This window comes from Andrographis paniculata, unplaced genomic scaffold, assembly GCF_009805555.1.
Source record: "Andrographis paniculata isolate CXL003 unplaced genomic scaffold, ASM980555v1 Contig53END, whole genome shotgun sequence".
In the NCBI taxonomy this organism is placed as follows: domain Eukaryota; kingdom Viridiplantae; phylum Streptophyta; class Magnoliopsida; order Lamiales; family Acanthaceae; genus Andrographis; species Andrographis paniculata.
The window spans coordinates 334,429-349,439 of NW_026137588.1; the positions used below are offsets into that span (position 1 = coordinate 334,429).

The 15,011-nt window shown below is 29.1% G+C and overlaps 2 protein-coding genes across 2 annotated transcripts; both read left to right on the forward strand.

The window, feature by feature from the left end:
- Positions 1-915: 915 nt before the first annotated feature.
- On the forward strand, positions 916-5,950 carry LOC127255248 (DNA polymerase epsilon subunit B). Its single transcript, XM_051280716.1, has 14 exons — positions 916-1,078; positions 2,254-2,501; positions 2,599-2,785; positions 2,927-3,080; positions 3,170-3,301; positions 3,834-3,911; positions 4,092-4,196; positions 4,290-4,370; positions 4,486-4,616; positions 4,697-4,791; positions 4,862-4,961; positions 5,154-5,268; positions 5,366-5,476; positions 5,561-5,950. Exons 2-14 carry the CDS (start codon positions 2,339-2,341, stop codon positions 5,699-5,701), a joined length of 1,593 nt encoding a protein of 530 aa, XP_051136673.1. The 5' UTR covers positions 916-1,078; positions 2,254-2,338; the 3' UTR covers positions 5,702-5,950.
- Positions 5,951-11,340: 5,390 nt separating this feature from the next.
- On the forward strand, positions 11,341-14,496 carry LOC127255308 (transcription factor MYB54). Its single transcript, XM_051280796.1, has 3 exons — positions 11,341-11,572; positions 12,583-13,095; positions 14,241-14,496. The coding sequence occupies exons 1-3, from the start codon at positions 11,455-11,457 to the stop codon at positions 14,441-14,443; spliced, it is 834 nt and encodes a 277-aa protein (XP_051136753.1). The 5' UTR covers positions 11,341-11,454; the 3' UTR covers positions 14,444-14,496.
- Positions 14,497-15,011: the final 515 nt, after the last annotated feature.

The window sequence follows — 15,011 nt, forward strand, 5'->3', positions numbered from 1 at the left end:
GGGGGTTGAAACAATAAGCTTTGAAGAGAGGAGTGAGAAACCAAAAGTATGTCTATTATTTATTTTATATTTCTATTTTATTAATTTGTCCATATTTTTTATTTTCATTCGTTCCATATAATTTGATTTTTTAAAAAAATATGATTATAATAAACTTTAATCATATTTTAATTTTTATAATTTATAATTTTTTAAATCATAATTAAACTATTTAGTTATTTTAATTTTAATTTATAATCATTTTTATTATAATTATTTTTACTAATATATTTCTTAATTACTTATTAATTATATTTTATCTAAATTTTCATGTATATACAATAACATCGACAAAATATATGGGATGGGAGGGAGTATATTGTTTATTTTTTTTATAATTAAATTATTTATATTATTTTATTTTGGAGTATAAAATAATTTGAAATAAATATTAAATAATTATAATTATAAATTAAAGTCGGATTTAAATTTCGAATCATCGGATAATCTGATTTTCACAACACTCAAATTCAAATCAGGAAAAATAATATTTTATATTGAATATTAATTTTTATAAAAAAAAATAAAATAGATATTAGAACTTGTATTGGAAACAAAATAATTGAGCAAACAAACCTTATTATTTTAGGCTCCGTTTTTTTAATCAAATTTTACTATTTGGATTCTGCATTTCTTCGAAAAAAATATATTTCTTTTTTTCACAAAATATCTCATAAAATATTATTTTAATATCAAACTCAAAATTTTTTTTTCCAAACTCAATCAAAATAAACACATTTAATTATTTGAGAACGAAATCAAACGAACCCAAAATCTCTTTTGACATGTTATTGGGCCTTTTGGCCCACAAAACTACCAAATAACCAACAAAAGCCCCAACCCAAAAACCTCACAGATTCCCGCCATTTTCAATGCCGAAGTAAAGAAGCATCAGGGCATTTTCTTCCAAATTCTATCGTGTCGTCTTTCAGATCCGCCATTTCCTTTCCTCCCGTCATCTTGCTCCGTCGCCGGTTTTCGACGTCGGCCTACGAGGCAGGGCAGCTTCTTTATCCTACAGTTTTTGTAGGGAGGGCTTGTAAGTTCAATCCTTATTTTTTTTTTTTATTTATTTTAATGAACCGCTGTTATCAAATTTTCAATGCCTGCGGCTGCTGTGGTATTTAGGGATTGGATTTTTTGGTGTTATTTGTAATTAACTGTTTTGATTTTAGTTTAATTCGAAGTGTTGAAGTCTGTTGGTTTGATTTTTGTTGGTTCTGTGCGGATTGATGAGTTCCTTCGTTGGAATTGATTCAGGCGCTTACTGGATGGGTTCTAATCTTATGCATTTTTGTGTGATTGGATTTACCTTGTGGGTTTTTCATTGTAAATTAAGTGCATGACATTAAGTTGTTATTTTGTCGAACTATTCTGATTTTATTTTGATAACTAACTTTTCATAATATTTGCACATTAAAGAAGAATAAGAAATATTATGGCATCTAATGATTTGAATCAGAGTATTAATCGAGATGGCAGATTAAATAGAAATTTCTAAGGCTACATTAAATAGTGGGATGGATGCCAGGTTCTGCTAGAGGAAATGACTTATTTTTGTAAGGAATTTGTGAGGATTGCGTAGTAGAGAAACGCTTAAATGTTTGGAATGTTATTTTGTAATTTAAAAGGAAAAAATAAAAAAGAGTTGGAAGAGTATATAAGCATGGGGGGAAAGTATGGGACTCTACAATGAAGTGCCAAATAAAAATATGCAAAATGTTGAAATAGCATGATATAAGTTACATGTTTGTTGATGTTGACGGGAAATTGTAATATAAAGGGTGAATGCAATGCACATGTCTTACTAGCTGCTTTAGTTGTCAATATGATTTGCTATTTTCGTTTGCTGAATATGATGGTATCAGAGATTTTTTGAAGTATGCATTTCCAACTCTTTTTGTTATGTCTAGAAACACTTGTCAGACGAAGGATCTAATGTGTCCTTGAAGCTTCGAATGATGATTTACTTCGTGTTATATTTTGTGGCTGTAATATATTAAGCTTTGTTTTCATCTGTTGGTAGTTATTTGAATGAATGTTATGAAAGAATCTCTATACAAAAAAGAATAATTTCATTTAATTTTTCATCAATGATGTATACTTTGATAACATTCAGCTTCTCTTTGGTATTGTATTATCTTTCTCAGGATCTATGAACTGATTTTATTATTAATGATCATTTTCTTTATGTATTTAATTTTCCTTCTGCAGGATGGTAGAGTAGGCATACAGCACCCTGTCGCAATCATCTTGAGCTGTAGTTTGTGCTGTTCATCTCCCACTAATTTGGAAGAAGATGGCTGTGGCAATGAGGAATAAAGTGCAAAGGAAGTTCAAGATGAGGGGTTATACCCTCAAAATTGACGCTTTGTCAGAAATTCTTGGATTCCTCACCCATTTCCCTGAAGCTGAGGATGAAGCCATTGATCTCCTCCTTGATGAGCTCCGCCACCTCTCTTGTAATCCACCGACACATCTCTTGGTTTCAATTTCTTCATGAATTTTTCAGATTAGTGTTGGTTTTTAGTCTTTCTTTGTTTTTAAATTTTGATGTAGTGAAATCCTCGATTTTGGACAAGGAACCTGTGCACAGAGTGGTGAGTCTTTTGCTGGAAGCTGAGGCGGCTATTGAGGAGAATCCGTCAGGAGGAGGCTACCTCTCCGCTGCTTCAGCATTGAGAATAATTGATGCCTTTGATTTCCCCAAATTTCGCTATGATCCTATTAAGAAGTTGTTTCACAAGTATGTATGCCATCAAGTCTTGCATTAAATTTGGAAAATTTACAGAATGTTTTGTCATGGAACTCTTATCTTGCCAGTGGTTCTTGTAGCAAGCTCATTTTCTCTTTTTTTCTTTTTTCTTTCTTCATTTTTTTTTTGCAGATACACGGGGAAACTTCCAATTCATGGTGATGCTTCTGCAAAGCTGTCATTATACAGGGATAGGTTTCTTCTGTTGTTTCAAAGGCTTTCCCGTGACCCGCATTTTTCTAAGCCTGTTTTCGATAGTGATATTTCTGATTATGGAAGCTGCCAGGTACCTGTCTCCTCTGTTCTATGCAACATAATTAATTTAAGTAGCATGCTGATCGATTTTTTGTGATGTTTTGAAAACAATGTTCTCAGATATCTCCAATTCAATCGCTTGTTGGTCAGACAGGAAAGAGATGGGTGATGGGTCTTATCTCTCAGTTGGAAGATGGTCATTTCTATTTGGAAGACTTGACTGCAGCTGTGGAAGCTGATTTAACCAATGCAATATCCTTTACTGTAGCTATAATTCTTTAGATTCTTATGCTGTTACACCAGTAGCTTGGATTCTAGAATGAGTTGTGTTTGCTTACGTATTCTCTTATATTTTTGTAACCTGTTTTTAGGAAGACTATAGCCATTTCTCTTCTCTGAGGTTTTTACAATCCTAAAACAAGCTTCATTTTGTTTTGTAAGAGGTGCTAAGACATTTGATTTGTGAGCAAGCACTACAAGAAAAAATCATTTTTGTAACAAAATTTTTTTGTCTCTAAATCTATTTTTTACGTTACTAATGACATTAGAGACGGAATTAGGAATGGAATTACGTTAGCTACGTGAACTTTAGGGACGAAATTCCGTTACAAATATATTATTTTTTTGTAGTGAAGGATCGATACTCATTTTCTTTCATTACACGAAAGCCCTTTTTCTTATCATGGCATGGGGGAATTTCACAGAAATAGGGATGCAAGAATTCTAGATGTTTACTCTAGAAATATATGAATGCCTGAGCCTCCGTTTCCTTAACATAAACCACAGAATAACAACAGGATTCTTTGTAGAAAACACGGTAGTCTTAGCAGAAGGCGAGATGCTGTTGAATGGCATTTTTCAGGTTTGTATTAATTTTGTTCTGTGACCTGCAAGTGAAAATATGTCATTGAGATGAAACAGCTGATAATATGAGGGTTATGTAATATAGATTTAAATATTTGATTATAAACACCAAAACTTGTGCCCACCAGTGCTTAGAAAATTTAGATTATCAATTAATTGGTTGAAAATTAATTTTCAGGTGAAAACATGTGGATTTCCTCCACTGGAGGACCGGGAAAAGTCAGTCTCAATGTTCGCAGGGGTTGATTTCTTTGGTGGTGGTTCACTTACAAAAGAAGAGACGGTATCCTTCAGTAATCTGTTCTGTGAAAAGAGATCTTTTTTCAAGTTATGATATAAACAGAACTGATTATGCACAACCCTACCCCTACGACAGGTTAGACTTGCAGAGCTGGAAAAAGGGGCTGTAAATGACATGTTTGTTATACTTTCTGATGTTTGGCTGGACGATGACAATGTAATCACTCATTCAGTTCTTTGTGTTCTTTATTTCTTAATCTGTTCAACTCTTTTGTGTGCCTATGTTGCAAATGTTGGTTACTAATTTCTTCATTATGCTATTTTTGGAGAAGACTATGGAAAAACTGGAGGTCATTCTCAGCGGTTATGAGAATGCAAATGTGTCCCCGTCATTATTTGTTTTCATGGGAAACTTCTGTTCACGTCCATGCAACCTAGCCTTTAATTCCTTTTCAAGCCTCAGGTAAGAAATTTTAGTTTCTGTATTCCATTGAAGATCTTGTTTATGACCAAAATTTGACAATAAAACAATTGTATATGCAGATCACAATTTGGGAAACTTGGTGAAATGATTGCAGCTCATCAACAGCTGAAAGAACACAGCAGATTTCTCTTCATTCCTGGTCCTGACGACATAGGTAATACTAGTTGTTATTGCAGGTTTCTTCCATGTATGAGTCAGTGACAACAGCTTTTTATTCTTTTTAGGTCCTTCGAATGTTCTGCCCAGATGTTCATTGCCAAATTACATAAAGGAGGAGCTTCAAAAACACATCCCTAATGCAGTGTTCTTGAGTAATCCCTGCAGGTTATTTATGGTCTCAATTCTTGCTGATATTTTTTACCAGGATTCAGAAAAGGTTTCAAAGCTACTATGGTTGATCACTTTGAATTTTTAAATGCATTCTTATAGCGATTAAAAACACTCATCACTATTGCAATTTCAAATGATCATTTATTTTTTTGAACTGAAAGTAAACTTTGTTTTGATGGAAATCAGAATTAAATATTATTCACAAGAAATTGTGTTCTTCCGCCAAGATATGCTGTATAGAATGCGGAGATCATGCGTAATGCCTCCTTCAACTGAAGAAACAAGTGACCCTTTCGAGCATGTAAGTCTGATCTTTTCCTCACATATACTCGCACAAGTGGCTGGCTTGTATTTTACACAAAATTAAACGATACATGATCCTAATATTTCTTCTGCAGCTTGTTGCAACAATAACTCATCAAAGCCATCTGTGCCCTCTGCCTTTGAGCGTACAGCCGATCATCTGGAATTATGATCACTGTCTACACATCTATCCGACCCCTCATACAGTAATTTCTATTCTTCATTTATACATCTGAAGAAGGTCAAATTCATCTAATTTGATTTTAAGTCATTTTTTATTGTATGTGCAGATAGTCTTAGGGGATAGAAGCGAGCAGAAGGCATTTAATTACACAGGGATTACATGTTTTAATCCTGGTTCGTTCTCAAATGATTTCACATTTGTTGCATATCGACCTTGCTCTCAGGAAGTTGAACTATCAGCTGTGTAAGTAACTATAGGATATAGTGTACCCTTTGATTGATTCAACTGATCACTTTGTACTTAGCTGAGGATCTTTCTTTTGGGCAGTTTTAGTCAGTAGCCGTGTAGTTTGATTATTGTAATAGCACTTCGATCAATCATATACTCTTCTGTGTAGTTGAAATCCTTGCAGATATGATATCTATTGTTAAATTAGGTCCTAATTGTGGGCATTCATAGTCTTTTTCTTCTTAATGTTGATAGTATGATGCAAATGTTGACCCTTGGGAATTAACTAAATTAATGCGCCAATTTACTCGTTTCACCTACATATTAACATATGATTGTATTTACCTTCTATTTGAACTTGTCAATTTTCCCTCAATGTGGTAGAAATTACTCTTGCTATTTGACGTGAAAGAAGTGCTGTTTATGTTGAATTAGGCGAATGAAATAGAAAAATTAATGGTGGGATGACAATAATGGCTTTATGATATTTCAACGAAGCACATATTTGTCGAACAAAGCATTCTGTTATTTTCTTTGTGGTGCTTAATCTAATAAGTGATGTCGTTTCATTTCACAAATTCTGTTTAATATCATCATTGTCTTTTTGACTGCTACAAAAGTCGAGATCGTGATGTGTAGAGCTCCAGACTTTCTTGTAGCTTTGTGGAAAGCTGGGTGGCACGACTTGAGCTGCCATCAATCCCTGGTATGATCATTTCATTGGAAATTGACCTTCCTTTTTCTGTTAGTGGCATTTCTAGTTGCGTGTAATTGAAGAATCGTATATTTCCTTAAATTTTATTCCTCGTTCAAGTTATGATTATACGCCGAATAATTATGAACCATTTTAAAAAGCTACAAAGTGTGGAAATCATCATGGCCTGGTAAGTTAGTAGTTATATTCAACACTTTAGCCGAAAGTAATGGCTTTGATCCTATTCCTACGAGTCATTATCTTCTATGAGATTCGTCAATAGATATTTTATACATAAAAATTTGATTGATGACGATGTTTTATTCCATCTATATACTAACTAATACACAGTAGCCTATGTTAGGATTGTATTCATGGCAAGAACGTAGATTGAAGAACACGCCAAACATTCTATGTCCCGATCTACATATAGAATCACATGAAGGTGTAATTTTCCCATCAAGGTTAGTACTAAAACTGGAATTGTAACTATATACATCCTTGTCTTCCACCTACTATCCATTGACTAAAAAAGTAAGCTGTACTCAAAAGGAATCATATTTTATATTACATTGTCGCATTAGATCTGATCCTTCGATTCTGATTCTTTTTTATATTGTCGGGCAAGCTTTTGATGATATTATTTAATCACACTGTCATACATGGTGATGCTGATGTTATTTTCGAAAACTTGTTTCTGTGACATTTTAGTTATTGAGCTTATATTTCAGTAGCTGCTGCAAAATATCGTTAGGTTAAGTAGTTGTACACCCGAAACATTTCTTAGAAAACCATGATTGCTCGCGCAATTCACATGGTTCAAGTAGTTGAGAAGTTTGGATAGCTTCTTGAGTTGGGAATTCTTTAGCTGTTTTTAATCCTATCGATCGCCCGCCTTTTATGTTTCGATCAAATTTATATACATTCTTGTTTTCTACAAGTGTGTTTTTTTGTGTTTGTGGTTTGAATCCGATGTTTTTGTAATAAATTGTTGAGATTATAATATGTTTGGGTGAAATTTGAATGGATGTGTTATGTTTCATAGTTTGGTTTGTTTGAGTTTGGGAATTCTCTTGTATTGTTGTTACATTTGTGATTTTTTCATTGAATAGGCATGCTGCTGTGTTTATTTATTTAATAAATAAAAAAAATAAGAGGGAAATATATTTAAGAATGGTTAGGCCAACGGTCAAAAACAAGTGTTTAACATTGTGGCAACCGTAAGGACGTTGAGAACTAAGTACTGTTTGCCTTTACAGTTACATATAGGTATGACAATTCAACTGCACAACAATAATTTATTTATTTATTTATTTATTATTATTATTATTTAATTTTCATTTCTTTGTTTCTTTAAATATGTGATGTAATTTGCATGATCAAATGTGACTCATGTAAGGTTGTGTTTGGGTGGTGGTTTGAATTTTGGATTTTAATTTTTAAATAGTAAAAATTTTAAATTTGAATAATTTGATTTGATATGAATGGATATTGATGTAATATTTGTGAAAATATTTGAGTAAAACTCCAATCAATTGCAATCTTTTAGTTGAATGATCTTACTTGAAATTAAATTGAATTTGGAACTTTTTATAGCCATATATAACTTGGTCTTTTGTACTCCATTAATTAGTATATAAAAAAAATTAGATAAATAATTACTTTTCTCGTGGGGATAAATATGTGAGCTTTTTTTTTTCTTTTTTTTTTTCGGTTAAGTTTATGAATAATTTATTTAGTGGTAAATAATTTTATTATTTTAATAATTAATAATCAATTTGTTATTGTTTCTATTTATTTTATTATTTTTTATTAATGATTTAATAATTTTTTTATAATGTTTCTACTTTAGTTTTTTATTTATTATTTTTTAATAAATTTTTTATAATACCTTTATATTACTTTTTACTTATTTCATTTTTTATATTAATATAATATTTCTTTTTTCTGTTAATCTTATGCCCACTTCTTTTATATTTTCAAAAAAAATGGGTATAAAATTAAAAGATGGTCGAAAAAGAGTATTATATAGTTTCAATTAATATAGCATATGTAGTGTTAATTAAAATTATGTGCGCTTCTCTTATGTTTGAAATGAATGGAACTACGTATTATATGAATTATTGTTATATGTCGTGAATTTATATATTTCATATGTCTCGTAATTAGGTATTCATTTACTTTTTATATGTTAATTTTTTAATATTAATTATTATATTAAAATGTATTACAAATTAAGAAAAAATGACAAAAATACTTATATTAATGTCTTATAATACTAATATAATCGATATTTGTATAAAAAATTATACAAATATAAAAATATTTTTAATGTTAAGTACAATGACACAAATAGTAAATGAATAGCTGGGACGAAGGGATATTATCTTTATATTATATTAGTTATATCTGTATTATATAAATATAAATATTATGTTATTAATTTATATTTAATGCGTTGTCTCTCTATATTTGAGCGGCCATATATATATATGTATTTATATTTCTTTTGAATGAGCTAATTTTATCGTATAATTCTTCTTGGCTTTAATTTAGGAGTTTAGATTGGCATATTTTACGTGCTCTTGTACTATATTCCTCAATTATTATTAATAATATGTGTACTTACGTATTAAAATTAAATATTTAATTAATCTTGATGATAACTATAATTATTAAATTAGTTGAATAACATTAATTCTTTTTTTTTTTTTGGATGACGCTGGAAATGCCTTGCTGTTTCAACTATAAGGAATTAGCAAAAATTAAAAAGAGTAATTAAATTACATACAAATGGTTTGAATTGCAATTTATTTTATTACATTGTTGAAAAATAATATAATGTATTGAGTCATGTATATTAACAAAAAAAAATTAAAAAATAAAATAAAAATGGATGAAGTATGATGTTAATGTGTTTGAATGATTAAAAATATATTATATTGAACATTTATGTAAATCCATTATACAAAAAAAAAAAAAAAAAACATTATTTAACTATATAACAACTTTGTTGAACTACATTAATGAATATTAGTTTGCACACTATCCATATTGATAATATTATTAATATTTGTTATTAAAATAAATAATAAATTGAATCATAAAAAAATAGGAAAGAAAACACACACACACACACTATATTTTATAAATGTGTATATTAATTAGATAGAATGAATTAGGTAGGATTAAAAATGATAATTGTGGTATGATTAGGAGGTGCATCAGTTAAGTTAAGTTAAGTTGGCCAATTTAGAGTTAGGTGCTGAAAAGCTTATCAAGACCTAAATAAATAAAATAAAATAAATAAATCACAAATATATATATATATATATATATGATTACTGTTCTAACAACATTACCAAACTCATCAGATTCAATTTAATTCATCATCTTTCTCATGCATTCATTAATTATACATATTTAGTTGTACACGACTTTAACTAATAATTTAATTTGTATTAATATTTTATTATCATCTAATAATAATAATAATAATAACGGGGCACGGTAAAATGTGGATTATTCTTCTAATATTCCAATGTGAAATGATATTCGGTTGATCTGTTTATGGTAGACAAGAGACCTGATGTGTCCGCGTTTGAACCCATGATCTCATGGTCGCAAGTTCAACTCTCGGGCTCGGGCCCTGGGCCAGGGCCATAAGAGCCTTTGCCTACGGCCCATTCCCATCTAGAAGCCCATAAAGGGCCCCAATAATATATATATATATATATATACTCCTATATATTAATATATATTATTATTATTATATTTTGTAGAATGTATAAAATAAAATTTAAATAAAAATTTATTTTATAATTATTTTTTAAATAAATGGGTTTTACATAAATTTTTAAATTATTTATTTGTATGTTTTAGTGTGTTTATTTAATGGTATGATTTTATATTTTTTGTGAATTATGTAAAATTAAAAAGATATGACAGAGTAATATTTTTGTGTTCTTATTATTTTTATTTTTATATGTTTAAATTTTTATATTTTATTATATTTTTTAGTAGTAGTTTAAAAAATTTGTGTATTATATAAACATTGAGTTTGTTTATTTAATCTAAACTTTCTAATTTTTACTATTAAGACTATGCGTTTCTCTCTCACAAACATTTTATCAAACATTATTTTAATATCAAATTCAAACCAAATTTTTCTCTAAATCAATCAAAAGAAACAAATCCTTGAAAATTTTCTTTCGAAGACTTTTAATTGTTTATAAAAATATTCTTTAAAAAATATTAAATCAAATAGTTTTTTTTTTAATTTTTTTATGTTATACCAAATATGTCACATTAATTTTATATTTATATTTTGATCTTTTAATATATAAAAAATATTTTGTTAATACATTTATATTAAAATATATTATTATTATTATTATTATTATTATATAAGAAATATATTTAAGGGCTCAATATTCTAATTTTGCCTCGGGTCTAATAAAGGTCAAGAACAGGCCTGATCAGGCTATTCCTTGCGAGAACAAACTATGTATATATATATATTTTTTTTTTTTTACGTGAGAACCCGCAGCCGCTATCGGAAAGTGTACACTGGATAAACTTCCGGCCGAACCTAATACCCTACAAACCAGGTCCGACGGACAAATTACACTAGGTGAATCATGTGTAGCAGGTGACTTGACGTGTCTGAAAAACAAACTATATATTGATTTGACATTTGGTGGGAAAAAAAAAATTACAGAAGAGAGACTAAGAATGTCAGATAAGAAGTGCATGCGCGCGATTGTGAGTGTGTGTATGAGAGAGAGAGAGAGAGAATTGGAAGAAATGAAAGAAGGTGGTGGGTAATGTAGGTTAGAATTTTCCAAAGATTATTTCAGACTTTGATGTTGAAAGACCACTTAACATCCCCTCTCTCTCTTCTCTCTCTCTCTCTCTCTATATATATATATATCATATATGTATATAGTTGTGTGTTGTTTCCATTTGCAGGTTATCCATCGTTCCTCCTCTTCATTTCCTACACTTACAATTATCTAAACACTTTTTTCCCACAGTGCATATATATATGCATATATATGTAGAGAGAGAGAGAGTCGATGATGTGCAAGAGAGGGCATTGGAGACCTGCAGAGGATGAGAAGCTGAGAGAATTGGTCCATAAATATGGCCCTCACAACTGGAACGCCATTGCCCATAAGCTCCACGGTAGATCAGGTATACTCTCTCTCTCTCTAACTCCCTTTCTCTCTCTCTCTATATATATATGTATATATACATATGTTGCTAGGGTTTGGTGTTGTATGAACAACCAAGGGTGTGTTTCAATCTTCTAGGTTTGGATTTGAGTATGGAGGTTTTATATAATAAATTTTCAAATTAAATTAATTGTTTAACATGATATTTTGAATAAAATTTAAGGTTGGTTTAGATGGATGTTTTTAAAATTTTCTAAAAATTAATTTTATTTTATTTTTAAAAAAAAAAATGTATTGAGTCCGAGTTTTGTGAGAAAGAATATATATATATATATGATGTAATATTTTATTTTTTATTTTGAAGAATGTTATTATTAATTAATAGTGTTAAAATTTTCAAAAATATATTAGTAAATTGAACATTGATTTTTTTAGTATATTAAATAAAAAAAATAAATATTTAATTTGATAATAATTTGAAGACGATATTTTGAATAGATAGATCACTACCAAAAAAGAAACAATATATTTGTAACTAAATTTCGTCATTTTATCTCTAATTATGTCTTTAATATCATTAGTAACTGAAAAAATAGATATAGGGATGAAAAAACCTCGTTATAAAAACAATATTTTCTTGTAGTCGACAATTTTATCTATAATATTTTGAACGCGTTAAATACTAATCCTTCCGTCTGCCTCTAAAGGTCACATTTAGCTTTTGCGTCATTGTATTTAAAATTAAAAATATCCTTATATTTGTATAATTTTTTGTACAAATGTCTTTCTATTAGTATTATAATTAATATTAAAAAATCAACACGTAAAAAGTAAATGGTACCCTTAGAACTGGACGAATATAGTATTTTTTAGGGAGAAAGATACTATAATTTCCATAGTATAAAATTATGATTGAAAACACAAACAAGCAAATTCTGTTTCATTTTTCAAGTTACTTATTTAATTTTGAAATCAAACATTCAACTATCTACACAACTACGATCAATTTTTTTTATTTATTTTTTGTAGGGAAGAGTTGTAGATTGAGATGGTTCAATCAATTGGATCCTCGAATAAATCGAAGCCCTTTCACCGAGGAAGAAGAAGAGCGCCTCCTCGCTTGCCACCGTATTCATGGAAACCGGTGGGCCATAATCGCGAGGTGCTTCCCGGGGCGTACAGACAATGCTGTCAAGAATCATTGGCACGTAATAATGGCAAGAAAATGCCGAGAAAAATCTAGAGCATACGCCAATAGGGCTCATTCGCAACCTCTAATCATCCGATCACTAAATAATAACAACAATAACAATAGCAATAATCTTTGCGACCAACAATATTCGTCGTCTTCCTCATCAAGGCATAATGACCATCAAAATGTGATGAGATTTTATCCAAATGGTGATGACTTTGTGCAGAAATTGAGATGTCCTCAATGGAGATTCGATGATTTTCGGTATCCCTTTGGGAGAAATGATCTTGCAATGCAATTACAATGGAAGGATCATCAACTTCAACATAAGAAGAAGATGGATTATAGAGGTAAGAAATTACACACACACATGTATATATATATATATATAATTTGCAATATTTTTTTATTCCATAGATATATAAAAATGATTATCAATTTTTTATTTTATAGGAATGATAAGGTGTTGATTAGGGATAATATAAACTCAATATATGGTTAGAATTCAAATGGTACATTTTGTTTGTTTTATTATCATATTCATACAATGTACTTGAAGTTTTTCAAAATACAAATGATTTTATCCATAGTTTTTTTTTTTTTCTTTTTTTTTTTTTTCCTTTATGGGATAATATGGATTTTTTGAAATATCAAACATAATTTAGATTGCATTGCTACTTTCTTTTATTTTGTTCCACTTAGTAATGTTTCTTCCTAAACTTTTTCGATCTCACTTATATTCATTGAATATATTATATTAAAAACCTTCAAATTAAATATGTATTTTTCGTTTACCTTATACCAAAATATTATATATTCAAAATATCTTGCTAAATATCTATTTATACAGCATAAAATATTGTTTCAAAACAAATTCTTACTAATTTTTAAATTGTTAGTTCAATTCTAAATTACAGAGAAACACTAATCCCACCAACTTTTCATTTTACTTAGTTTTTTCACATTGTATCATAATTTCTTGTTATTTTTGTTTTGAAGATTGTTGGAAATTAATTCATAGTCAATTAGATGTTGTCGTATTTGTATTCATTTTCGAGCACTAGAGATTCACATGTATCGGTGATGTGAGCTAATATAGGAACATTATTGAAGTTGCATGGCTTGCTAATGTAGAATTTTTTTTTCGAATTGATCGATGTAGCAAGCTATATCAACTCCAATTATGCAAATTAGTGCATGAGATTATTATAATAAGGATGTCTAATTAATTAATTATGAATAATTTTCAGCAGACATCAATTAAAAAGGACAGGTTCTACAATATATAATTAAAATTGTAAGAGTGGTGTACTTAAAACATTAGAATTAAATTGATAAATAAATAAGCTCATCAATATAATATAATTCCTTTTTAACCAAAAATATTGTGAAGAAATCAAATTATATCACATTAACATTACACTAATTGTGCTCTCCTTATTATTATTATTATTATTATTATTATTCATTGTTTACTACAATCTTGAAAATGCAGAAGCTAGTAATGGAGTAGAATTCTACGATTTTCTCCAAGTGAATACTGATTCGAATATTAGTCGAGCAGAAGAAGAAGAAGAAGAAGAAATAGAAGAAAATGAAGTCGATCAAAAAACAACATGCTCAGAAATTCGAAGAAGTTGTTCAGTTTCTGGAGCTATGCCATTTATAGATTTCTTGTCACTTGAAGGCTCTTCTTGACTTTAAACCTATGGTAACATAACACCCTTTTTATCATGAAATTTTTATGTTACTACAACCATGTGATTTTTACATTTTAGAATATAAATATGAAATATGATCAAATATTACAAAACCAAAGTATGACAATACAATTATACAAATTACAAAATAAAATTGAAAATCGAACACACGCGCTCACACACACACACACATATATACATATATATAACAAGAAAATATAAAGTTTAATTGTTTACTAATGTTTTCAAACTTATATTTTCACACTTCATAATAATAACAAACAAACTTTTTAAAAAATATACATTATATTCAAAATTTATTTTCATTTACAATATTAAATACAAACTATATTTTCTATTCAAACCATCATATCCAATCTATGCACATATATTTTATATTTTATATTCTAATTTTAATTTTTTTATTGTTCTAGATCAATCCAAAATTCTAAGTTACTTCCAAAAACATATGTAAACACATTCATATTTCCTTGTGATGAATTGTCTTAGAAAATAGTCTCAAGAATTGTTTGAGATGATAAATAAAATCAAGTGTATATTTGATG